Source organism: Palaemon carinicauda, chromosome 3 (assembly GCF_036898095.1).
Source record: "Palaemon carinicauda isolate YSFRI2023 chromosome 3, ASM3689809v2, whole genome shotgun sequence".
NCBI classification, from domain to species: domain Eukaryota; kingdom Metazoa; phylum Arthropoda; class Malacostraca; order Decapoda; family Palaemonidae; genus Palaemon; species Palaemon carinicauda.
Window position 1 is genome coordinate 124382820 of NC_090727.1, and position 27742 is coordinate 124410561.

At 35.0% G+C, this 27742-nt stretch overlaps 1 protein-coding gene across 2 annotated transcripts; it reads right to left on the reverse strand.

The window, feature by feature from the left end:
- LOC137637863 (uncharacterized) lies at positions 1-27742 on the reverse strand. Of its 2 annotated transcripts, none has more exons than XM_068369972.1 (5): positions 27536-27742; positions 2796-3022; positions 2289-2441; positions 1580-1768; positions 1-1223 (listed from the first exon to the last, which is right to left on the reverse strand). In XM_068369972.1, the coding sequence occupies exons 1-5, from the start codon at positions 27667-27669 to the stop codon at positions 1096-1098; spliced, it is 831 nt and encodes a 276-aa protein (XP_068226073.1). In that variant the 5' UTR covers positions 27670-27742; the 3' UTR covers positions 1-1095. The 2 variants fall into 2 exon arrangements, with proteins under 2 accessions (XP_068226073.1, XP_068226074.1); XM_068369973.1 differs by lacking the exon at positions 27536-27742 and adding an exon at positions 8455-8512.

Consider the following 27742-nt stretch of genomic DNA (forward strand, 5'->3'; position numbering starts at 1 on the left):
TGGTGATCTCACACACATGATCCACTAATACATTTTATTGGATAATTCATACATAGAAGTTAAATACATCATCACACAGAAATACTAACATCTAACAATCAGTGTCTAATAACAGTAACCTATAGCTGTTACAAATATGTTTAATTCACTTTTCGTTTGTGGAAGTAACTTGACTTGCTTACTCAGCCTAATTTCACTTAAAGTGTCGGCATACCCTTAAATTCATTGATAAAATGGAGGAATGCATAATGTGAAGGAAAATTATGTAACATTGGTAACGAAAAGAGAAATCAGGTTATTAAAGATGCATAAGTTCTCAAAGAGTAAAGGCAACACTACAAGCAGGAATGTTAGCCTACTGACAAATGCAAGAAGAGTTCTTCCCCTTGCATCCGTCACCAAAGGTCTTAGATGTGAGGGTAAAGGTCTCTTAGTTTCAGTTCCCAAAGGTCTCTTAGTTTTAGTTCCCAAAGGTCTTAGATGTGACGGTAAAGGTCTCTTAGTTTCAGTTCAAGTATCATCTGAAGAGATAAACACCAGAACGTCAGCCTAGCAAGCCCCACCAAGCCTCCTTTCCCCCACACATCTCCCCGTTGTGGTACCCATACACAGCAGTGATCTCCCTAGTACACAGCTTAAACTCGCTGTCCCGGGCTGGGGTCGATCTGTTGTCGTGCGAATGCTAGGCAAATGCGTTACCACTGTACTAACTTGGAAGCGCTAAGCATGGTGAAATATAAGTAAAATTCTTTATGATTAATAGAAACTGGACTATATACCCAGTACTTGGACCTGGGAGGCCATATTGGGGGGAAATGCTGCATTAACGCTGTGAGCAAAATTTAAAGAGGTTGGGCAGGAAGATAGAAAAGAGGAAGTGGGACCTAGGATAAAGCAGCATCATGTTTTGTCGAAGTACAGGAACATTTTACTGTTAAAGAGCTCCGAGATGTCTTCATTTCAGTCCGAACGGGTTGGCCTGACAAATCACATAAGCCATTGTATTAAAGAGCTCCAAGATGTCTTCATTTCTGTCCGAAGGGGTTGACCTGACAAACCACATAAGCTATTGTATTAAAGAGCTCCAAGGTGTCTTCACTTCTGTCCGAACGGGTTGGCCTGACAAATCACATAAGCTTGTGGATGAACCTTAGCAAAAGTACCAGTCTTTTCAATGTACATCTTCTGCCCAGAGTCTTCCTGATTGGTCCAGGCTCTTGCATCTGAAACAGATGATATAACCATTCATTCATATTACTGCAGCTAAAAACCATAAACAAACAGAAAACAGATTCATGTGACTGGTTTTGCGGATTACATCATAACTGAATTCATGATAGGGGCAATCTTAGTATTCACAGAGGTGATCAGCTGATGAAACTTGCATTTGTTCATGAAAGGAAAAATAAGAAAAATTCCGTTATCAACAGATAAAAATTTAAAAAATAAGACCATGCAATGGAATCTAATAATGATAATAATAATAATAACAATAATGATAATAATACTAATGATAATAATAATAATAATAATAATAATAATGTATGAATAAAATAATCTTGCCCTAGAGACAACTTACCATTGTGTTGCGTCCATACGAGTATATTTTTGATAGCCTCAACCTGGGCAGGTGTGTCATACATTCCAAGGCGATGGCCAGGCATTTGCTTACAGAATGTTAAAGCATAGCTGATGTCTCTCCACTCCGCAGCGTAAAGGTACAGGAAGCCATCTGACATTATCTTATATAATTGGTTATAAATAGCACCTGCAAAAATATTAACATCACGTTAGATTAGATATTTGTGTTGTTATATGCTTTAGATTTCACCTCTCTCTCTCTCTCTCTCTCTCTCTCTCTCTCTCTCTCTCTCTCTCTAGAGGTAGATTGATAGTGCCCAAAACTATACCAGGAAAACTAAGGAAGGCGCACAGGACATTAATCCAATACGCACCAGCATCGATAATGCAGCGACTATTTAATGCGCTGCTAGCTCATCTAAGAAACATATCAGGAGTGAGCGTAGATGTGTTTAAGAATAAGCTCAATAAATACCTAAGATGCATCCCAGACCACCCAAGACTGGAAGATGCATTAGCAACACTCTGATGGATATATGAGGTGCCTCACGCTGAGGGACCTGGGGGAACCCAGACGTAAAATACGGCAATAAGGCTCTCTCTCTCTCAACACTAAACAATATGATTTGTGAATAAAATTTCATTGCTAAAGATTTTATTTGAAACAAAAAGTTACCATCCCAAAATAACATGAGTAACCTTCGTACTTGTGAAGAAGAAGTAAGTCGCATTTCCAAGGACCTTCAAGTCAGTGTACCTCGGGGAATTCTTACTAAGCCGGCAGAGAAATTTCCCTTCGAAAGGTTCCGTAGAAGCTGCTTTGCACAATGCATTAGTCCAACAGGCCATACGACATTCACCTAGTAGTAAAGATATAAAAGGTTACTGGGCTATCAAGTAGTCCAGGTTTTCCTTTATATGTCACCTTGGTTCACTGGTTGAAAAAAAAACACTGCAAATGACTACAAAAGGGCATAATCTACGTCAGAGAACCTTAGATATTGCTATGTACACGTTACGGAATTTTATCTAAAGCCGAAACACACTAGAGTATGTCCTACTAATGAATAAAAAGAAAAAAAAATATGATAATATTCTCTTACAAAAACTGTCAACTTTGAGGGACGAAAATCATACTGAATTTGTCAGAATTCTCTTACAAAAGTTGTTTACTTTGAGAAAAAAAATAACTAAATTTGTCAGAATTCTCTTACAAAAACTGTCAACTTCGATGCTGTAGAAGGAGTCGCTTTCAGGAATCACCAGACCATCAGAAATAATAACGCCGCCTCGTAATTCATCGCCTTCCACAAACCTAATTGTGTAATTAGACAGGTCATTTCCAGCACTAGTTAGAACTGAGGCCAAGGACGGGTCAGCATACACAATTGCAGATACAGCAACTATCTGGAATAGGTCGACTAGCCTCATGTCATCTAACCTGTTGATTAAAAGGGAAATATACTAAACTGCTAATGAAAAGCAAGTTGGTTAAATGACAATCATTCCTAATCTATGGAACACACAATCTTAACACTATAAAAAAAACAAAAAACAGACAAGTGATTATTGAAGAAATGAGTAATGATCGCTGATGAAAATGACACATAGGTTTATTGTGTCGTCCCTCCACCGCAAACACCAAAAGCGTCACAGAACAGTGTGTTAATCAGTAATGTGTTACTACTATTGGCTGCAATCCACGCAGTGTAGTGCCATCTCACTGAGTCAACAAGTCTCTGGAAGAAGGCTTTGGGGAGTTCATTCCATTCCTTGAATAATCTGACTTTCAAATAACTAATGTTTTGAGGTGGAGCACCTCCCTTTATCCATCTTCCAATATCATCCCACATATACGAGAATGGTGCTGTACCAACCGTGTGTCACACAATTGTACATAATTCCTTTTGTATATATTATGCTTGTATCTGCGCTCTTCCCTCGCACTAAAAAGAACCAGAACAAACATGTCTATGTGTCGCCATGTAACATTGTCATTTCTCGAACATGTAATTTCCTGTTGCCTTGAGGTTTTGTATATAAAGGAGAGTGTTCTTTAATAATACAACTCAGTCGATCGCATCCTGCCTTTGAGTTCACAACCTTCTCTCGGCATCGTCACATTGGTGACCCCGGAGTGACTCGCTCCTCCCGCCTCCCCTCCCCCCCCCCTCCACCTCTCACCGTTACTATGATGCCGTCAAGGCATACCTTCTGCAGCAGTACTCGCCATCGCCAGCCGCCCGTATAGCAACGCCTTTTCAGCTCTCTCAACAACCGTTGGGGGACCAAAGGGCTTCGCTCACCCTCGGGAAAATGAGCAGTAACACTCGCCTGCAACCTGCCGCAGACAGCTCTCCTCGTGAGGTGAACCTACTTCGTGCCCTTATGGACAGCCACTTCATGACCTTCAAAACCTCCATCAACCCCTCCACTCGTGACGAAGAGGACACCTATTCAACTTCAACCGAAGCTGACGTGAATGCTGTAGAACATACACGCCTATGAATGCCGTAGGCCTATGAATCCCGTAGGCCTATGAATCCCGTAGGACACACACGCCTATGAATGCCGTAGGACACACTCGCCTATGAATGACGTAGGACACGCCTATGAATGCCGTAGGACACACACGCCTATGAATGCCGTAGGACACACACGCCTATGAATGCCGGAGGACACACTTGCCTACCCCGTGACGAGCCGGAGCGGCAACACAGCCACCCATCATCCACCACTCGCTCGCACCCCAACCAACGACTTCTACAGCCACTCACTGCCGCTAATCGGCGCAGTTTTTACTACTACCTCTCCAGATTCAGGGCACCTATTTAACATGTTCAGTATGTCATTTTTAGAGGGGGAGCCATGTACCAACCGTGTGTCACACAATTGTACATAATTCCTTTTGTATATATTATGCTTGTATCTGCGCTCTTCCCTCGCACTAAAAAGAACCAGAACAAACATGTCTATGTGTCGCCATGTAACATTGTCATTTCTCGAACATGTAATTTCCTGTTGCCATGAGGTTTTGTATATAAAGGAGAGTGTTCTTTAATAATACAACTCAGTCGATCGCATCCTGCCTTTGAGTTCACAACCTTCTCTCAGCATCGTCACAGTGCCTTATCCAGAAACAGAGATGGCCAGGGTAGTACAACAATGTTGTTTCATCTAAAAAATTAAATAAAGAACCATGCCATGTGAGGACAAGCATCGTCCTGTTGAAAAGTCTGGAGCCATGGCTGGGCCTGGAATAATGGTACAACGTGTTGTTACAGAACTTGGTCTCTGTAGGCTATGGCAGTCACATGCTGACAAATCACATGTAAAAGTGTTCTGCGGTGGTAGCTGAAGCCACTTCAGACAATGAGACTTACTCTTCTCCAGTGGTCAGTCTACACAATGCAGCGGTTTCGTAAACATTCATTATGATATCTCCATACACGCAATTAGCCATCGGGGTGGGACATGTTAAATCTGGACTCACCAGGAAACAACACTTGTTTCCACTGATGACATAACCAACGCTAGTGTTGTCGCACCCACTGTAGATGATTTTGGCTGTGCCACTGCGTTAGAATTGCTCGGATGTAAAGACAGCAACATCTGATCCCTACTTCCCTCAGATGACAGGCAGTGTCTACAGAGAATTGACGCCGAGGCACTTTCATTGTTGCAGCTATTTGTGTTCATCCTTTTTGTCCTTTTTGTCTGTTTCAAGGAGGGGTAACTTGGATGGGGCGATCTTGCACTGCTGTTTTTACTCTTGGGCATACTGAGTCCTTAATCTTGAACATTACTAATTTGACAATGCCTTACTGATTTTCGTCACGTGACATCTGAAGTGCCTGACCACCGCAGTTGCTGTAGATTTTATCTGAAACGTTCCAATAGTGATCACTCGCTGTTGTGTTTGACATAGCATGTTTTCACAGGGTTCCTACAATCTATTTTGTGATGTGTGGTATTTTTTCAATGGCCTACCTTTTAAAGAATCAAACGATGGGGGAATGAACGCCTTTTTTTCTGAAATATGAAAACTTCATACAAATAAAAAAAAAAAAAAAAAAAAAACCATTAAAATGAATGCGTTTGTCCATTATGGTCAAGAACAACCTGAAACAATAGCAAAATCATCTTGCAGTGGAAAGTAATGTATACATACGACCATGCCTGTCAGAATTTTACTGCTTAATGTTTTTTGTTCATTTATCATGACCTTCTATGTCCTTTTCCCACGCACATACTTGCAATCGAAATTCACCTAACTACACCACGTTGTCCAAAGACGTTCCCTTGAAGGAGTGTCGTGACATCGGTGCAAATCACGTGAACCACTGTTCTCATTACCTAAGGGTCTTTGCACTATTCCTTTACTGCCTATTTGTACTTGCTCTATGTCCATCTACTTTACCTCCATTCCGCTTCCTTTGATCTGACTTTGTCCTATTTTTTTAGCTTTTATTTCATTGAGTATTTCCAGGGTTCCCCTAAGTTAAATGGCCTTGCAGATTCAAGCACCGCACTCTATATCCCAAATTGATAAATATGATCCAATAATTCGAAAAGGATCCAATTAATAAACTCTTTAGATCATGGTTTCATGTCTCTCGCTATCCTGGTCTGTCTCATACCTTGGACTTACATGTATTGTATGTCTCCCTACCTGGTTACATTCATTCTCTCTCTCTCTCTCTCTCTCTCTCTCTCTCTCTCTCTCTCTCTCTCTCTCTCTCTCTCTCTATATATATATATATATATATATATATATATATATATATATATATCTATTTTATATATATATATATATATATATATATATATATATATATATATATATATATATATATATGCGTGTGTGTGTGTATTATACCCGCAGAGGGAAAAATGAAAAGACTTGATTGGAGTTAGTACTTTCGTTCATTAGAGACATCAACAGACTCAACAATTGTTGAGTATGTTGATGTCCCTAATGGATGAAAGTACTAACTCCAATCAAGTCTTTTCATTTTTACTTCCATGGCTATAATACAACTTATAATCATCACGTGTCAGCTTTCGTAATTTCTACACATCTATATATATATATATATATATATATATATATATATATATATATATATATATATATTATATATATATATATATATATATATATATATATATATATATATATATATATATATATATATATATAGTTGATAGTTGGGTTCCTCTCGGGAATCGCAATTTAAGTAGAAATAAAATAGTCAATACTACTATCATCATCTTTATTTGGTAGCTTTTGATATAACTTATGTCATTCTCAGCCTATCTGCAATTATCATTAAGATGAGGATGACATAAGTTATGTCGAAAGCTACCAAATAATGATGAGGATAGCAGCATTGACTATTTATTTTTACTTATATATATATATATATATATATATATATATATATATATGTGTGTGTATATATATATATATGTATATATATATATATATATGTATATATATATGTATATATATATATATATATATATATATATATATATATATATATATGTATATATATATATATGTATATATATATATATGTATATATATATATATATATGTATATATATATATATGTATATATATATATGTATATATATATATATATGTATATATATATGTATATATATATGTATATATATATATATATATATATATATATATATATATATATATATATGTATATATATATACCAGAAACTATCATATATAAATAAATGAAAATCACAAGTAAATATGATGAACTATTATTAAACATTAAGTAAGACAAACCCGCCAATTTTAAAAGTAAATAATAACGAGAACAACAACAAAACCCGAAACTTAATCTTAATAATAATTAATGCTTCCAAAAGGCTGAAACAAATCACTGACTACACCACTTGCACTTACTGCCGAGACCCAACAACTGTTCTGACAGTGATAATCAAACAGTAAGCGAACAAGAAGCATTGATAAATGTTAAATTGCTACTGAATGAACATTATAAAATGACCGTGGAGGTCCTGTAGAGAAGAGAAGCAGCCATTAAAGTTATGTTTCCAGAAGGCATCTGTAAGGAAGAGTTGTAATCAACCATTGTCTCTCTTTATGGTCTATTAGTATCGACTGGGTCCGGGTTCGAATCCGGGGCCGACCTGGGATTATTATCATGAAGTTAAGTTCCCCCTTGGGTCTCTGAGCCCGAGGTAGAGCGATTTCGATGTTAAGTGGTATTTAGGGCTTATATAGATGAATAAGGATCACGATTAAATTTGATAAATTATATATATATATATATATATATATATATATATATATATATATATATATAAGTATATATGTATATATATACATATGTAAATGAGTATACACGTACATACAGTATATCTAAATATGCATACAAATATACATACACACACACACACACACATATATATATATATATATATATATATATATATATATATATATATATATATATATATATATATTTATACATATATATATATATATATATATATATATATATATATTTATACATATATATATATATATAATATATATATTTATACATATATATATATATATAATATATATATTTATACATATATATATATATATATATATATATATATATATATATATATATATATACAAATATACGTACAGGCAAACACACATATATATATATAAATGTATACATACGTTTGTGTGTGAAAAGTTCTTCGTATGTATGTATTAGTTACGAATTGAAAAATATGAAATATGAAGAATTATATTACCGCAATAATTTTCCAGAACAAACCAAATGAAAATAGAATTTACAGAAGAATGCGAAAATTTGTTACCTTAGAGAATACTTTGGGGAGCGAAGAAGCCACACGTCCTAACCCACCCAGAGCTGTGGCGAGACTGAATAAATAAAGACGATTTATGGACTAGTTGTGGGGACAGTCCGTTTTCCTCTACTGAAATTCCCACAGATTCTACATTTTTCCCACAAATCCATTGATCAAAAAAAGAAAAATACTATTAAAATTTCCATGAAGATTCCGGCGATCTTACCTATAATTTGTTTCTAGGTGACGTTGTATAAATTAGCAAAATCAGCAAATAAAACAATAAAGTTTTTTTTTTCTAACTCAATAACCTTAATAAATTTATCAAGTTTCACATCAAGTATTAGCTCTATAGCTTATATTATTATTATTATTATTATTATTATTATTATTATTATTATTATCATTATTATTATTATTATTAAATGCTAAGCCACAACCCCTTGTTGGAAAAGCACGATGCTATAAACCCAGGGGCCCCAACAGGGAAAATAGCCCAGTGAGGAAAGGGAACGAGGAAAAATTTAATATTTTATTAAATGCTAAGCCATAACCCTTCTTGGAAAAGCACGATGCTATAAGCCCAGGGGCCCCAACAGGGAAAATGGCCCAGTGAGGAAAGGGAACGAGGAAAAATTGAATATTTTAAAGAATAGTAACATTAAAATAAATATTTCCTATATAAACTATAAAAACTTTAACAAAACAAGAAGAAGAGAAAGTAGATAGAATACTGTGCCCGAGTGTACCCTCAAGCAAGAGAACTCTAACCCAAGACAGTGGAAGACCATGGTACAGAGGCTATAGCTAAGGAATACTTGGAAAATAAATGAAATTAGAAGGAATTGTACCGAAAATGAAAGAAATTTAACCATACACATTCACTGAATAAGCATCATCCCTACATAACTGAATTAAAATATGCTCAACTGCTTTGTATAACAAAAAAAAAAAAATCGAAAATCCTCATCTTATGCTAACTGCTTCAGTGTAGCTCTATGAATAATAAAAGAAATAAATATAATAAAAAAATCTGTTCCTCTTCTTCGACACAACTGTTACGATCCTCGTGGGGATCGAACCAGGTTCTTTTGAATTGATTAATGAAATTGGAATTTCTCGACCACAATACACAATTAAACAAAAGGAAATATAGAAAGAAAACTCGCAAAAGAAAACATAATTTTATTTACAACTAGTAAAAGGTAAATTTTTCTTGATTGAATACTTAGGAAGCACTGAACTAAACAATGAAAATCATTTGATTAAACTACACTCCAGCAAATAGAGGAACAGTCAAGATAGTAGATAAATAATACAAAAAAAAAAAAAAAATACTACTCTTCACAGCAGCTCTCGACGGTTGACAGGAACGTAGATATTTCAGGTCCAGGCGTTTCGTGGTCGGTAATGAGGGCAGGGGTCAACTCGTTCTGACATCTCGGACAAGGCTGGTTACGTCTGCATTCTGGTCCTTACGTCTTCTCTCCTTCCCTGTGCTTGTTCTCTCTCTCTCTCTCTCTCTCTCTCTCTCTCTCTCTCTCTTTCTTTCTCTCTCTCTCGTTCCCCTTTTCGTACTCCCGTTCTATCCGTCGTACTCTCGTTCTATATGTCTTACTCTCGTTCTGTCTCTCGTACTCCGCTTCTCGTTTAAGTTTATATATCCCTGTATGGGAGGGGTTAACTATGGACAATTCCATATAAGGAAATTTTCTACTTTCTTCATCCATATTGGTTTTCCTTAAAACCACGCCTCTGAAAACATCTAGACAAACTCTCTGCTGGTGTAATCAAGATCCATATCGCGCTATAATTGAAGCGAGGCATGTGTTTACCTTTCGTTAATGTATATTCTTCGGCGACAACACTGCTCTTCTTGTCCTATGGGTCCTTTCATAACGTTGGCTCTTTGGTTTGCTACAGACAGAGGATCGTTGTGCCCAAGGTCTGCTGAACTAGGCACACCTAATAAATTTCTTGATTTCCATCAGTGACGTTGACAATACACAATACACAATTACAATACACAATACACAATTAAACAAAAGGAAATATAGAAAGAAAACTCGCAAAAGAAAACATAATTTTATTTACAACTAGTAAAAGGTAAATTTTTCTTGATTGAATACTTAGGAAGCACTGAACTAAACAATGAAAATCATTTGATTAAACTACACTCCAGCAAATAGAGGAACAGTCAAGATAGTAGATAAATAATACAAAAAAAAAAAAAAATACTACTCTTCACAGCAGCTCTCGACGGTTGACAGGAACGTAGATATTTCAGGTCCAGGCGTTTCGTGGTCGGTAATGAGGGCAGGGGTCAACTCGTTCTGACATCTCGGACAAGGCTGGTTACGTCTGCATTCTGGTCCTTACGTCTTCTCTCCTTCCCTGTGCTTGTTCTCTCTCTCTCTCTCTCTCTCTCTCTCTCTCTCTCTCTCTTTCTTTCTCTCTCTCTCGTTCCCCTTTTCGTACTCCCGTTCTATCCGTCGTACTCTCGTTCTATATGTCTTACTCTCGTTCTGTCTTTCGTACTCCGCTTCTCGTTTAAGTTTATATATCCCTGTATGGGAGGGGTTAACTATGGACAATTCCATATAAGGAAATTTTCTCCTTTCTTCATCCATATTGGTTTTCCTTAAAACCACGCCTCTGAAAACATCTAGACAAACTCTCTGCTGGTGTAATCAAGATCCATATCGCGCTATAATTGAAGCGAGGCATGTGTTTACCTTTCGTTAATGTATATTCTTCGGCGACAACACTGCTCTTCTTGTCCTATGGGTCCTTTCATAACGTTGGCTCCTTGGTTTGCTACAGACAGAGGATCGTTGTGCCCAAGGTCTGCTGAACTAGGCACACCTAATAAATTTCTTGATTTCCATCAGTGACGGTGACAGTTTCCAGTAAACACTAGCGGGACCTCCTCTCTCTCTGTTTGTCAAGAGTAGAGAATTCACATGTTTTAACATTCTTTTCTATATTATTCTATCTACCCATGACAACAACCTTTTGCATAAAGATTTCTCGGTGCTCCTATAGTGTGATTCCTACCATCAGGATTCTATTATAGTGTGATTCCTACCATCAGGATTCTACTATAGTGTGATTCCTGCCATTAGGATTCTACTATAGTGTGATTCCTACCATCAGGATTCTACTATAGTATGATTCCTGCCATCAGGATTCTACTATAGTGTGATTCCTACCCTCAGGATTCTACTATAGTGTACCCATATTGAGGTAGTTACAGAAAATAATGGTAGGAATCACCTTATAGTAGATGCGAGTCCCCATATTGAGGTAGGAACAGAAAATGAGGGTAGGAATAATACTATAGTAGAATTGAGTCCCCATATTGAAGTAAGAACAGAAACTAAGGGTAGGAATCATCCTATAGTAGATTTGAGTCCTCATATTAAGGTAAGAACAGAAAATGAGGGTAGGAATCACGCTATGATATATTTGAGTCCCCATATTGAGGTAGGAACAGAAAATGAGGGTAGGAATAATACTATAGTAGAATTGAGTCCCCATATTGAAGTAAGAACAGAAACTAAGGGTAGGAATCATCCTATAGTAGATTTGAGTCCTCATATTAAGGTAAGAACAGAAAATGAGGGTAGGAATCTTGCTATGATATATTTGAGTCCCCATATTGAGGTAAGAACAGAAAATAAGAGTAGGAATCATCCTATAGTAGATTTGAGTCCCCATGTTGAGTTAAGAACAGAAAATGAGGGTAGGAATCACCTTATAGTAGATTTGAGTCCCCATATTGAGGTAGGGACAGAAAATGGGGTTAGGAATCATCCTAGAGTAGATTTGAGTCCCAATATAGAGGTAAGAACAGAAAATGAGGGTAGGAATCATCCTATAGTAGATTTGAGTCCCCATATTGAGGTAGGGACAGAAAATGGGGTTAGGAATCATCCTAGAGTAGATTTGAGTCCCAATATAGAGGTAAGAACAGAAAATGAGGGTAGGAATCCCCCTATAGTAGATTTGAGTTCTCATATTGAGGTAGGAACAGAAAATGAGGATAGGAATCATCCTATAGTAGATTTGAGTTCCCATATTGAGGTAAGAACAGAAAATGAGGGTAGGAATCATCCGATAGTAGATTTGAGTCCCCATACTGAGGTAGGAACATAAAATGAGGGTAGGAATTATCCTATAGTAGATTTGAGTCCCCATATTGAGGTAAGAACAGAAAATAAGGGTAGGAATCATCCTATAGTAGATTTGAGTCCCCATATTGAGGTAGGAACAGAAAATGATGGTAGGAATCACCCTATAGTAGATTTGAGTCCCCATATTGAGGAAGGAACAGAAAATGAGGGTAGGAATCACCCTATAGTAGATTTGAGTCCCCATATTGAGGTATGAACAGAAAATAAGGGTAGGAATCACCCTATAGTAGATTTGAGTCCCCATATTGAGGTAGTAACAGAAAATGATGGTAGGAATCACCCTATAGTAGATTTGAGTCCCCATTTTGAGGTAAGAACAGAAAATAAGGGTAGGAATCATCCTATAGTAGATTTGAGTCCCCATATTGAGGTAGGAACAGAAAATGAGGGTAGGAATCCCCCTATAGTAGATTTGAGTTCCCATATTGAGTTAGGAATAGGAAATGAGGGTAGGAATTATCCTATGTTAGATTTGAGTCCCTATATTGAGTTGGGAACAGAAAATGAGGGTAGGAATCACCCTATAGTAGATTTGAGTCCCTATATCGGGGTAGTTACAGAAAATGAGGCTAGGAATCACCCTATAGTAGATTTGAGTCCCCATATTGAGAAAGGAACAGAAAATGAGGGTAGGAATCACCCTATAGTAGATTTGAGTCCGCATATTAAGTTAGGAACAGAAAATTATGGTAGAAATCACCCTATAGTAGATTTGAGTCCCCATATTGAGGTAAGAACAGAAAATAAGGGTCACCATATCGAGGTAGTTACAGAAAATTATGGTAGGAATCACCCTATAGTAGATTTGAGTCCCCATATTGAGGAAGGAACAGAAAATGAGAGTAGGAATCACCCTATAGTAGATTTGAGTCTCCATATCGAGGAAAGAACAGAAAATGAGTGTAGGAATCATCCTACAGTAGATTTGAGTCCCCATATTGAGTTAGGAACAGAAAATTATGGTAGGAGTCACCCTATAGTAGATTTGAGTCCCCATATCGAGGTAGTTACAGAAAATGATGGTAGGAATCACCCTATTGTAGATTTGAGTCCTCATATTGAGGAAGGAACAGAAAATGAGGGTAGGAATCATCCTATAGTAGATTTGAGTCCCCATGTTGAGGTAAGAACAGAAAATGAGGGTAGGAATCATCTTATAGTAGATTTGAGTCCCCATATTGAGTTAGGAACAGAAAATGAGGGTAGGAATTACGCTATCTTAGCACCGATTTCTCAACCAATCCTGAGAAATATTAAACTCAGATCACAACCAAGAGTGTTTGATAGGCCACTCATTGGTCCCAATGCCTCAACAGACCTATTGGAAACGTCCCTGCCTGGTGATCGCCGGACTGGGGTTCGAGTCCTACTCAAGCTGAATAGTTTCTTCAGTATGTGCAGCCTCTCAATCCTTGTGAGCTAAGGATTGGGGGTCTGGGAGAACCTATAGGTCTACCTGCTGAATCATCAACAACCATTTTTTGGTCACCACTGGTCCTTGTTTGGGTGAGAGGGGCTTGGGCGCTGATCATAGATGCTACCGCTAGAGAGTTATTGGGTCTTTGACTGGCCAGACAGTAGCCTACTACGTTGGATCCTTCTCTCTGGTTACGGCTCTTTTGTCTTTGCCTACACATACACTTATTAGTCTGGCCTATTCTTTACAGTTTCTCCTCTGTCTTCATACACTTAACAACACTGAAATTACCAAACAATTCTTCTCTCTAAGGGTTAACTAATGGCTACTTTCCTCTTGATGAGGGTAGAAGAGGCTCTTTAGCTATGGTAATCAGCTCTTCCAGGAGAAGAACACTCAAAAATCAAACCATTGTTTTCTATTCTTGTGTAGTGCCATAGCCTCTGTACCAAGGTCTTCCACCATCTAGGGGTAGAGTTCTCTTGCTTGAGGGTACACTCGGGCATGCTGTTCCATCTCATTTCTCTTCCTCTTGCTATTTTGAAGTTTTTATAGTTTATATATGAAAGATTTATTTTAATGTTGTTATTCCTAGACATTTCTTGTAGTTTATTTCCTTATTTCATTTCCTCACTGGGCTATTTTCCTTGTTGGACCCCTTAGGCTTATAGCATCCTGCTTTTCCAACTAGGGTTGTGGCTTAGCAAGTAATAATAATAATAATAATAATAATAATAATAATAATAATAATAATAATAATAATAATATATTCAGTCTCTAGGGCATTGTCCTGGTAGCTAGGGAAATATCATTGTCTCTTGCCTCTGCTATTCATGAGTGGCATTTGAAACCTTCAGAATAAAGCATATTCATTTGAGAGCAAATTCTCATAAAGAAACATCTTTATCTTTCCTTAATATACTTGATTCGAGGATTATCTAAAGAACAGTGAGTGGAACTGACAAGTCCAATTAGGCTGCTGAGGGTGACATGATAGGCAAAGTTGGGTGAAAGTTCCTTCTGTCGTTTTGGTGTTGTGAATTTGACTGCGCACAGCAATTTTCTAAAGAATTAAGAGTAAAAACACAAAAAAGAAATCTTTGGAATTAAAACTAACATTTCCATGAAAATAAAATACTCCTATAAAATTTTCCTACAGAATAAATTATTTATTCTGTAGGAAAATTTTATAGGAGTATTTTATTTTCATGGAAATGTTAGTTCTAATTCCAAAGATTTTTTTTTCTCTTAATTCTTTAGAAAATTGCTGTCTTGTACTAGGGTTGCCAAGTTGGCCTTTTTTCAACCTCAAATTTGTCCTTTTTTAAAATTGGTTGGCCTTTAGTAATATCATGAAAGTGGGCCTTAAATACTATACTTTTGACCTTTTTTCTACCAATGGATTGGCTGTTTAAAACTGCAGTTCATTAGAAGTTGGTTTTTTTCTCACTTAGAAAACCTGGCAACCCTGGGAAAACTCCCACGAATCCATCCACACTTAGAAAACCTGGCAACCCTGGGAAAACTCCCACGAATCCTTCCACACTTAGAAAACCTGGCAACCCTGGGAAAACTCCCACGAATCCTTCCACACTTAGAAAACCTGGCAACCCTGGGAAAACTCCCACGAATCCTTCCACACTTAGAAAACCTGGCAACCCTGGGAAAACTCCCACGAATCCTTCCACACTTAGAAAACCTGGCAACCCTGGGAAAACTCCCACGAATCCTCCCACATAAATGAGGAATTCCTTAAAAATTCCCACCGATTGCGGGTCATTTGTGGGAAATTCCCACGAAACGACAACACCACGCGAGAATTATCATTGTCTTATTGACAATGCTGTTGTGGTAGATTGCCTAGACGACGGATCGTGCAATTGTGCAGTTCTCAAAGGACGAGAATCGATAGGTCAGGCCAATTATGCATTCCTCGTCGCTGTGTAAACACAGTTGAACCTATCAGCGATCATACACTCCAGTTTTTGTGTTTTAAAGGTTTAAAGGTTTAAAATTCCGCTCATGAATGGCAGAGACAAGGGACACTGACATTGCCCTAGCAAGCAGGACAATGCCCTAGAGACTGATCATATATACGTAAGATCAGCACCCAAGCCCCTTCTCCACCCAAGCTAGGACCAAAAGGTTTAAAAGTCCGCTCATGAATGGCATAGGCAAGGGACACTGACGTTGCCCTAGCAAGCAGGACAATGCCCTAGAGACTGATCATATATACATAAGATCAGCCCACAACCCCCTCTCCCCCCAAGCTAGAACCAGGGATGGCCAGGCAATGGTTGCTGATGACTCAACAGATAGACCTATAGGCTTCCCCAAACCCCCTCCCCCTAACCTTAGCTCACAAGGATGGTCAGGTTGCAGACACTAAAAGCACTAACGAGTCTGAGCGGGATTCGAACCCCCGTCTGGCAAACACCAGGCAGAGACGTTACCAATCAGGTTTCAGAAACATGAAGGTATTTTGAAGATTTTCTTTATCCGTTACAATATATATATATATATATATATATATATATATATATATATATATATATATATATTTATAAGATTGGTGGAGATGCTTAATGTGATGAAAAGGGTTTGTGTATCGACATGATCAGCAATGCTATACTAGTCATGGCTACCCATACGAGGTTGGTTTGCTGTTAGTGGTCAGACTGAAGTCACTCACCATCACCAATCTGCCGTGGCCAGCGTGGGGATTAAAATTGAATAAAGACATTTCAGAAGCCTTTTTATTATTATTTTATTATTATTAGTATTATTATTATTATTAAATGCTAAGCTACAGCACTAGTTGGAAAAGCAGGATGCTATAAACCCAGGAACTCCAACAGGGAAAATAGCCCAGTTGAGGAAAGGAAATAAAGAAAAATAAAATATTTTAAGTACAGTAACAACATTAAAATAAATATTTCCTATAAAAACTATAAAATCTTTAACAAAACAAGAGGAAGAGAAACTAGATAGAAGTGTGCCCGAGTGTACCCTCAAGCAAGAGAACTCTAACCCAAGACAGTGGAAGACCATGGTACAGAGGCTATGGCACTACCCCAGACTAGAGAACAATGGTTTGATTTTGGAGTATCCTCCTAGAAGAGCTGCTTACCATAGCTGAAGAGTCTCTTCTACCCTTACCAAGAGGAAAGTAGCCACTGAACCATCAGAGTGCAGTAGTTAACCCCTTGGGTGAAGAAGAATTGTTTGGTAATCTCAGTGTTGTCAAGTGTATGAGAATAGATGAGAATCTGTAAAGAATAGGCCAGACTATTCGGTGTATGTGTAGGCAAAGGGAAGGAACTGCAGTGGACTGAAAATGACTGCATTTCTTGTGTTGTTGTTGTGGTGACGATATAAAAAAATAATGTTCTGGTCAAATTAGAATTCTTCAAGAATTGAAAATCATGACACATTGACACGAGAATAGTTACAGATGGCTTCAAACTGTTGGGACCTAGATTTATGTCTACTTTAGGCTCCAGAGCCTTTGAATATGCGGCCCCGGTGTAAAGGTTTCAAGTTATCCCCAGTTTCAAACTACCCCCCCCCCGGTAACTTGAAACCGGTTTCAGATTACCGGGGGGGGGTAGTTTGAAACCGGTTTCAAGTTTCCCCCTCTGTTTTCAAGTTACCCCCTCATCAGAATGATAAATAATTCATGTGACATCGCAAATATGTATCATGCATTTATTGCTGGCTTCGCAGCAGTAGGAAAAGTAGTTTAATTTTGTGTTTAAGACCAAATATTGTGTATTAGTGAATTATATGACACGTTAAAAGTCACAGACTGTAATTTAAGGTTTTGTGATAAAGGCGAGGTAAAATTTTATTCTATTTCAGTGTTCGTGTGATTTTCGATATTTTCGTATTTAAGACCTAACGCGTCATATAATTCCCTAATACACAATATTTGAAGTTACAGACTTTCATTTAAGATTAAGGTTTAGTGATAACGGCCAGGTGAACCTTCATATTATTTCAGTGTGCGCGTGATTGTCGAAATTTTTTTTTTCTCTTTTTTTTTTATCTCCTATAGATTCCATTCATATGCTTTAGATATATGAGCTTCAGGCGGCAATATACCTGGAGAAATTGACACAAAAATCCCTCAGAATAAATGGTGTGCTTTGAAAATGACCCAAGAGAACTGGCAATGCCGCTATTGGGCTCCGAGTTTGTTCTTAAAATGGTTTGACTATACCCATAGATGCAATGTAACAACAGAACTCCTTGTGTCCATATATCTTTTTGTTTATTCATTTATTCTGTCAGTGATAATGCATAGTAACTTTGTAGCATTTGGATGCTATGCACGTGAAAAAATAAAAGCTCAAATATAAATTACGAATATGCATGTTGTCGTGCAGACAGAATTAACGTTGTGTTAGCTACTGTTAGCTCGATTCAATTTAAACCAGAGGACTTTAAAGATGGTATGAAGTCTCAATTACTAGGTATTGCTGTTTTGTCATTTGATGAAATGAGTAATAAGAAAGAATGAAGCTATGACAAAGGGGCAAAAGTCTTATATAAACCGCATGGAAATGTACAGGTGACTATGTTGCGAGGTATTTTTTTTTCTTTATGATACATTTCAGGTAAAATTCTTAAACATTTTATGACACAGTTTTTCAATAATTTTCCATTTCGAACTCAACAACAGAGAAAAAAAAATCCATACACGAATCCATCACTTACTACTCTGGAAGATGGTTTAAACAGGATTTGATTTAGCCCATGATAACACACAGCTGCCTGCCTTTAGGCTTAAATCAGTAACAACAGTTGTGAGATTAACACAAGCTGTGCTCAATGTAATTCATAGAGGGCTATAAAGTCTAACGACTTTACCGTAGTCCAGGTGTTTTCGTATACAAACAACCAATGTAAGTACAGTAGAAGCAAACAGCATGTACTTTATCTTGTTTGATTAAAACTGATATAAATGCATACAATCTTGCTTTATTAAAAGTGTCAATTACTTACAGATATCATGAATGATATTGTATTTACAACATAAAAATACATATATATGTATATATGTATATATATATATATATATATATATATATATATATATATATATATATTTATATATATATATATATATATATATATATATATATATTATATATATATATATATATATATATATATATATATATATATATATATACATATATATATATATATATATATATATATATATATATATATATATATACATATATATTTATATATATATATATATATATATATATTTATATATATATATATATTTATATATATATTTATATATATATATATATATATATATATATATATGATATATGATATGTATATACATATATACTTATGATCAATATGTTGATTATACCTTATATAATATTTGCTTGCAATATAATTATGAAATATTTCAAATAATGGAAAAAATAACCATCAAAATCAAGTTCCACCTCGTCTCCCTGTCTCGGAAAAATATGCTGGATATTAATAAACGATACCAATAGGTGAAACAATACATGTATATACATATAACCTAATGATTGTGTTGACCCTGATCAAAAGCAATTTATTAATATTCATAAATGATGAGATCCTGCGCAAAAATGAGGGGGGTAATTTGAAACCAGGGGGGTAGCTTAAAACCGGTTTCAAATTACCCCCGGGGGTAGCTTGAAAACGGTTTCAAGTTACCCCCCGGTAGTTTGAATCCGGTTTCAAACTACCGGGGGGTAAGTTTTGGAGGGGGTAATTTGAAACCGGTACACCTGGACTATATAATAAGCTCCCACGAAACATTCGAATGATTGAAGACATTAAGGCTTTCAAGAGGAAACTGAAGACTCTTATTTCATGAGTCTTTTGACAGTGACGATTTAACAGTAAATGAACAACATGTGACTTGAAAAGATAAATACTGTGAACGAACAAGGTAAAACGACAGTGGAGGTCCTGTAGAGAGTGGGGTTCCCCTGCTGTATGGGACCGGAAAAGCAGCCATCAAAGTAAGTAAGTAATGCTATTTCTGCTTAATTGGTCTTAAAGATAAATTTGATAATTAGTCATTACCTTTGCAACTGTTTTCCAGAGAGTTTAAGACGACGAATTTTGCAACTACAGATATAAGCTAACTGGGAAATTACCTTTGCAACTTTTTACCAGAGAGTTTATAACGAAGAATCTTGCAACGACAGATATTAACTAAATATGAAATTACCTTTGCAACTGTTTTCCAGAGAGTTTATGACTAAGAATCTTGCAACTACAGTTATTAACTAATTGTGAAATTACCTTTGTAACTTTTTCCAAAGAATTTATAACGAAGAATCTCACAACTACAGATATTACACTAATTGTGAAATTACCTTTGCAACTTTTTACCAGAGTGTTTAAAAAGAAGAATATTGCAACTAAAGATATTAACTAATTGTGAAATTACCTTTGCAACTTTTTTCTTAAGAATTTATAACGAAGAATCTTGCAACTACAGATATTAACCAATTGTGAAATTACCTTTGCAACTTTTTACCAGAGAGTTCAAAAAGAAGAATATTGCAACTAAAGATATTAACTAATTGTGAAATTACCTTTGCAACCTTTTTCTTAAGAATTTATAACGAAGAATCTTGCAACTACAGATATTAACCAATTGTGAAATTACCTTTGCAACTTTTTACCAGAGAGTTTAAAAAGAAGAATATTGCAACTAAAGATATTAACTAATTGTGAAATTACCTTTGCAACTTTTTTCTTAAGAATTTATAACGAAGAATCTTGCAACTACAGATATTAACTAATTGTGAAATTACCTTTGCAACTTTTTACCAGAGAGTTTAAAAAGAAGAATATTGCAACTACAGATATTAACCAATTGTGAAATTACCTTTGCAACTTTTTACCAGAGTGTTTATAACGAAGAATCTTGCAACTACAGATATTAACTAATTGTGAAATTACCTTTGCAACTTTTTTCTTAAGAATCTATAACGAAGAATCTTGCAACTACAGATATTAACTAATTGTGAAATTACCTTTGCAACTTTTTTCCAAAGAGTTTATAACGAAGAATATTGCAACTACAGATATTACACTAATTGTGAAATTACCTTTGTAACTTTTTACCAGAGAGTTTAAAAAGAAGAATATTGCAACTAAAGATATTAACTAATTGTGAAATTACCTTTGCAGCTTTTTTCCCAAGAGTTTATAACGAAGAATATTGCAACTACATATATTACACTAATTGTGAAATTACCTTTGCAACTTTTTACCAGAGAGTTTAAAAAGAAGAATATTGCAACTAAAGGTATTAACTAATTGTGAAATTACCTTTGCAGCTTTTTTCTTAAGAATTTATAACTAAGAATCTTGCAACTACAGATATTAACCAATTGTGAAATTACCTTTGCAACTTTTTTCTTAAGAATTTATAACGAAGAATCTTGCAACTACAGATATTAACTAATTGTGAAATTACCTTTGCAACTTTTTTCTTAAGAATTTATAACGAAGAATCTTGCAACTACAGATATTAACCAATTGTGAAATTACCTTTGCAACTTTTTACCCGAGAGTTTATAACGAAGAATCTTGCAACTACAGATATTTACTAATTGTGAAATTACCTTTGCAACTTTTTTCTTAAGAATTTATAACTAAGAATCTTGCAACTACAGATATTAACCAATTGTGAAATTACCTTTGCAACTTTTTTCTTAAGAATTTATAACGAAGAATCTTGCAACTACAAATATTAACCAATTGTGAAATTACCTTTGCAACTTTTTTCTTAAGAATTTATAACGAAGAATCTTGCAACTACAGATATTAACCAATTGTGAAATTACCTTTGCAACTTTTTCCCGAGAGTTTATAACGAAGAATCTTGCAACTACAGATATTTACTAATTGTGAAATTACCTTTGCAACTTTTTTCTTAAGAATTTATAACGAAGAATCTTGCAACTACAAATATTAACCAATTGTGAAATTACCTTTGCAACTTTTTTCTTAAGAATTTATAACGAAGAATCTTGCAACTACAGATATTAACCAATTGTGAAATTACCTTTGCAACTTTTTACCCGAGAGTTTATAACGAAGAATCTTGCAACTACAGATATTTACTAATTGTGAAATTACCTTTGCAACTTTTTTCTTAAGAATTTATAACTAAGAATCTTGCAACTACAGATATTAACCAATTGTGAAATTACCTTTGCAACTTTTTACCCGAGAGTTTATAACGAAGAATCTTGCAACTACAGATATTTACTAATTGTGAAATTACCTTTGCAACTTTTTTCTTAAGAATTTATAACGAAGAATCTTTCAACTACAAATATTAACCAATTGTGAAATTACCTTTGCAACTTTTTTCTTAAGAATTTATAACGAAGAATCTTGCAACTACAAATATTAACCAATTGTGAAATTACCTTTGCAACTTTTTTCTTAAGAATTTATAACGAAGAATCTTGCAACTACAAATATTAACCAATTGTGAAATTACCTTTGCAACTTTTTTCTTAAGAATTTATAACGAAGAATCTTGCAACTACAGATATTAACCAATTGTGAAATTACCTTTGCAACTTTTTACCCGAGAGTTTATAACGAAGAATCTTGCAACTACAGATATTAACTAATTGTGAAGTTACCTTTGCAACTTTTTCCCGAGAGTTTATAACGAAGAATCTTACAACTACAGATATTAACCAATTGTGAAATTACCTTTGCAACTTTTTTCTTAAGAATTTATAACGAAGAATCTTGCAACTACAGATATTAACTAATTGTGAAATTACCTTTGCAGTTTTTTTCTTAAGAATTTATAACTAAGAATCTTGCAACTACAGATATTAACCAATTGTGAAATTACCTTTGCAACTTTTTTCTTAAGAATTTATAACGAAGAATCTTGCAACTACAGATATTAACTAATTGTGAAATTACCTTTGCAATTTTTTTCTTAAGAATTTATAACTAAGAATCTTGCAACTACAGATATTAACCAATTGTGAAATTACCTTTGCAACTTTTTTCTTAAGAATTTATAACGAAGAATCTTGCAACTACAGATATTAACCAATTGTGAAATTACCTTTGCAACTTTTTTCTTAAGAATTTATAACTAAGAATCTTGCAACTACAGATATTAACCAATTGTGAAATTACCTTTGCAACTTTTTTCTTAAGAATTTATAACTAAGAATCTTGCAACTACAGATATTAACCAATTGTGAAATTACCTTTGCAACTTTTTTCTTAAGAATTTATAACGAAGAATCTTGCAACTACAGATATTAACCAATTGTGAAATTACCTTTGCAACTTTTTACCCGAGAGTTTATAACGAAGAATCTTGCAACTACAGATATTTACTAATTGTGAAATTACCTTTGCAACTTTTTTCTTAAGAATTTATAACTAAGAATCTTGCAACTACAGATATTAACCAATTGTGAAATTACCTTTGCAACTTTTTACCCGAGAGTTTATAACGAAGAATCTTGCAACTACAGATATTAACCAATTGTGAAATTACCTTTGCAACTTTTTTCTTAAGAATTTATAACGAAGAATCTTGCAACTACAGATATTAACCAATTGTGAAATTACCTTTGCAACTTTTTACCCGAGAGTTTATAACGAAGAATCTTGCAACTACAGATATTAACCAATTGTGAAATTACCTTTGCAACTTTTTACCCGAGAGTTTATAACGAAGAATCTTGCAACTACAGATATTAACCAATTGTGAAATTACCTTTGCAACTTTTTACCCGAGAGTTTATAACGAAGAATCTTGCAACTACAGATATTAACCAATTGTGAAATTACCTTTGCAACTTTTTTCTTAAGAATTTATAACGAAGAATCTTGCAACTACAGATATTAACTAATTGTGAAATTACCTTTGCAACTTTTTTCTTAAGAATTTATAACTAAGAATCTTGCAACTACAGATATTAACCAATTGTGAAATTACCTTTGCAACTTTTTACCCGAGAGTTTATAACGAAGAATCTTGCAACTACAAATATTAACCAATTGTGAAATTACCTTTGCAACTTTTTTCTTAAGAATTTATAACGAAGAATCTTGCAACTACAGATATTAACCAATTGTGAAATTACCTTTGCAACTTTTTACCCGAGAGTTTATAACGAAGAATCTTGCAACTACAGATATTTACTAATTGTGAAATTACCTTTGCAACTTTTTTCTTAAGAATTTATAACTAAGAATCTTGCAACTACAGATATTAACCAATTGTGAAATTACCTTTGCAACTTTTTACCCGAGAGTTTATAACGAAGAATCTTGCAACTACAGATATTTACTAATTGTGAAATTACCTTTGCAACTTTTTTCTTAAGAATTTATAACGAAGAATCTTGCAACTACAAATATTAACCAATTGTGAAATTACCTTTGCAACTTTTTTCTTAAGAATTTATAACGAAGAATCTTGCAACTACAAATATTAACCAATTGTGAAATTACCTTTGCAACTTTTTTCTTAAGAATTTATAACGAAGAATCTTGCAACTACAGATATTAACTAATTGTGAAATTACCTTTGCAACTTTTTTCTTAAGAATTTATAACGAAGAATCTTGCAACTACAGATATTAACCAATTGTGAAATTACCTTTGCAACTTTTTACCCGAGAGTTTATAACGAAGAATCTTGCAACTACAGATATTAACCAATTGTGAAATTACCTTTGCAACTTTTTCCCGAGAGTTTATAACGAAGAATCTTACAACTACAAATATTAACTAATTGTGAAATTACCTTTGCAACTTTTTACCAGAGAGTTTAAGACGAAGAATTTTGGCAACTGCAAATAATAACCAATTTTAAAATAAAATAAAGATTTATAAAAATATTCAAAAAACCATGATTTCAGACAAGCAAATAGTATTCAAAATAGGACTGTAAATATTCAGCTATTTCAGACTACTTCACCTTTCCCAAACAGTCTTCGCCTTCCTCAGACCTGATGAGATCTTGATTTACTCTAACTTTTTTTTATCCTTAGTTCTCGATTTTTTCTTTATTTTTCTTATTTTGAAGTTTTCATTTCTCAGTTCCTGAGTTCCCAATTTTCGAGTAACCAAATCTCGAGCTGTTATCAATTTTCTTCTTCTTCTTCTTCTTCTTCTTCTTCTTCTTATTTTCATTACTTGCTAAGCTACTACCCTAGATGGAAAAGCAGGATGCTATAAGCCAAAGGGCTCCAAAAGGGAAAGTAGCCCAGTGAGGAAAATAAGGAAAAATAAATTTCTTAAGAAGAGTAACAATATTAGAATAAATATCTCCTATATAAACTATAAAAACTTTAACAAAACAAGAGGAAGAAAAACAAGACAGTACAGAGTGCCGGAGTGTACACTCAAGTCTTTTATAATTCTCTGGTTTTTTATTAATTCTCGTTCCCCTTTCAACTCTATATTTTTCTCCAGTTCTCCTTACTTGACACCAGAAGAAATAACCCTTCTCCAGATAACAGCTTACCAACAGGTTGCAAATCAAGAGACAGAACTAGTTCGTCATGACTTTAGGCCGTTTTTAACCTTGCACAAAACATCCATGTGTTTAATTTTGTACTTCAGACAAAATGATTTCCAATAGATTATCTTGCTATAATCTTTAAAGCCAAAATAAATTGAGAAAAATCTAAATGTTCAATCTTGTATTTCAGACAAAATGATTTCCAATAGATTATCTTGCTATATTTTTAAAGCCAAAATAAATTAAAAAAAAAATATAAATGTTTAATCTTGCACTTTACACAAAATGATTCCCAATAGATTATCTTGCTATATTTCTAAAGCCAAAATAAATTGAGAAAAATCTAAGTGTTTCATCTTGCACTTCAGACAAAATGATTTCCAATAGATTATCTTGCTCTATTTTTAAATCCCAAAATAAATTGAGAAAAATCTAAGTGTTTCATCTTGCACTTCAGACAAAATGATTTCCAATAGATTATTTTACTATATTCTTTAAAGTCAAAATAAATTGAGGATATTAATCCTTTCGAATTTTGAAATATTCTCACCAATACACTACTACTTACTTTACTTTAAGGGCTACTTCTCCGATCCTGTACAGCGGGGGAACTCTACTCTTTACAGGACCTCCACAGTCATTTTATCATATTCATTCGAGATCATCCAGCATTTCACATCGCGTATTGTTCGCTTACTGTTAAATCCTCACTGTTGAAGCACTTGCAGAATAAAAAAAGTTCTTCAGTTAATATCTTCAATCATTCAGTTGATTCGTGAGAGTTTATTGCATAGGTTCTTGTGGCCTGATTGGTAACGTCTCTGCCTAGTGTTTGCCAGTCGGGGGTTCGAGTCCCGCTAGTCTCCTTAGTGCCATTAGTGTCTGCAATCTCGCCATCCTCGTGAGCTAAGGATGGGGGGGGGGGGGGGGAGCTTATAGGTCTAACTGTTGAGTCATCAGCAGCCACTGCTAGGCCCTCCCTGGTCCTAGCTTGGATGGAGATGGGGCTTCGGCACTGATCACATGATATATGGTCAGTCTCTAGGACATTGTTCTGCTTGATAGGGTGATGTCACTGTCCCTTGCTTCAACCATTCATGGGCGGCCTTTAAACCTCGGGGCCACATATTCAAAGGTTCTAGAGTCTTCAGTATACATAAATCTAGGTTCTAATAGTTTGAAACCATCTATAAACATTCTCGTCTCAACACGACTTGTTGGCTCCACAATATGTAGTAATTCTCTAAGACATTTTGGACGGCCAGTTTTGATGACTTGGTGGATTATTGCACACTTTGAATTCAATCCTTGCTTTAATCGACAGCCAATGTAAATCAATTAGTATAGGAGTGATCCTTTCTCTAAGTGGGACACCTTTTATCATTCTTGCTCTCTGTTTATTATGTTTTGTGATTTCTTAAGTTGTACTTTTGGTATATTGCAATAGATGGAATTACAGTGGTCAAGTATCATAAGTTTCTTTACAGAATATTCATCCAGGTACTTTTTTATAATAGCAATGTTTCCGAGATGATAACCAGCAGTTTTACTACATTATCTATTTGGGCACTGAGAGGCAAGTTACATTCAAGAGATAAGCCTAGGTCATGAACTTTACTAGACATCGGGACTGAGTCGTTATTTATGTTCATTTGAATATCACCCAAGTCTCTTAAGCTTTTTTTTTTCTTTCCCACCACTATAAGTTCAGTTCTATTTTTTATTCAATTTTAATTGTTTGATTGTCATTCATTCCCTAACACTATCAAGGATTCGGTTTAGAGTTTTAGTAGTGTCATCTATATCATTCACGGAGAAGTAAAATTGTGTATCATCCGCCAATAGTTTGAACTTCACACTTCGCCTTTGCATTATCTTCGATAGACCAATAATGTAGATGTAAAATAAGATTAGGCCCAGTACACTCACCTGAGGTACCCCTCTGTTTGAAGGTTCATAAGATGGATAAGAGTTTCCAACGTACACACAGTAATTCCTGCCAACCAAATAGTCTTCCAGGTATTCGAAAGCTTGATCTTCAACATCGATGGACCGTAGATCATTTAGTAGCAGATCATGCACAATTGTATCAAAAGCAGCACTAAGATCAAGTAGTATCAAAATAACACATTTATT

Coding starts and splice junctions, on each gene's coding strand:
- LOC137637863 (XM_068369972.1), bottom strand. CDS start 27,669: ATGATCTACGGTCCATCGATGTTGAAGATCAAGCTTTCGAATACCTGG. Junction 2,442..2,795: donor CATCGAAGTTGACAGTTTTT/GTAAGAGAATTC, acceptor CTTTACTACTAG/GTGAATGTCGTATGGCCTGT. Junction 1,224..1,579: donor CGTATGGACGCAACACAATG/GTAAGTTGTCTC, acceptor CATCTGTTTCAG/ATGCAAGAGCCTGGACCAAT.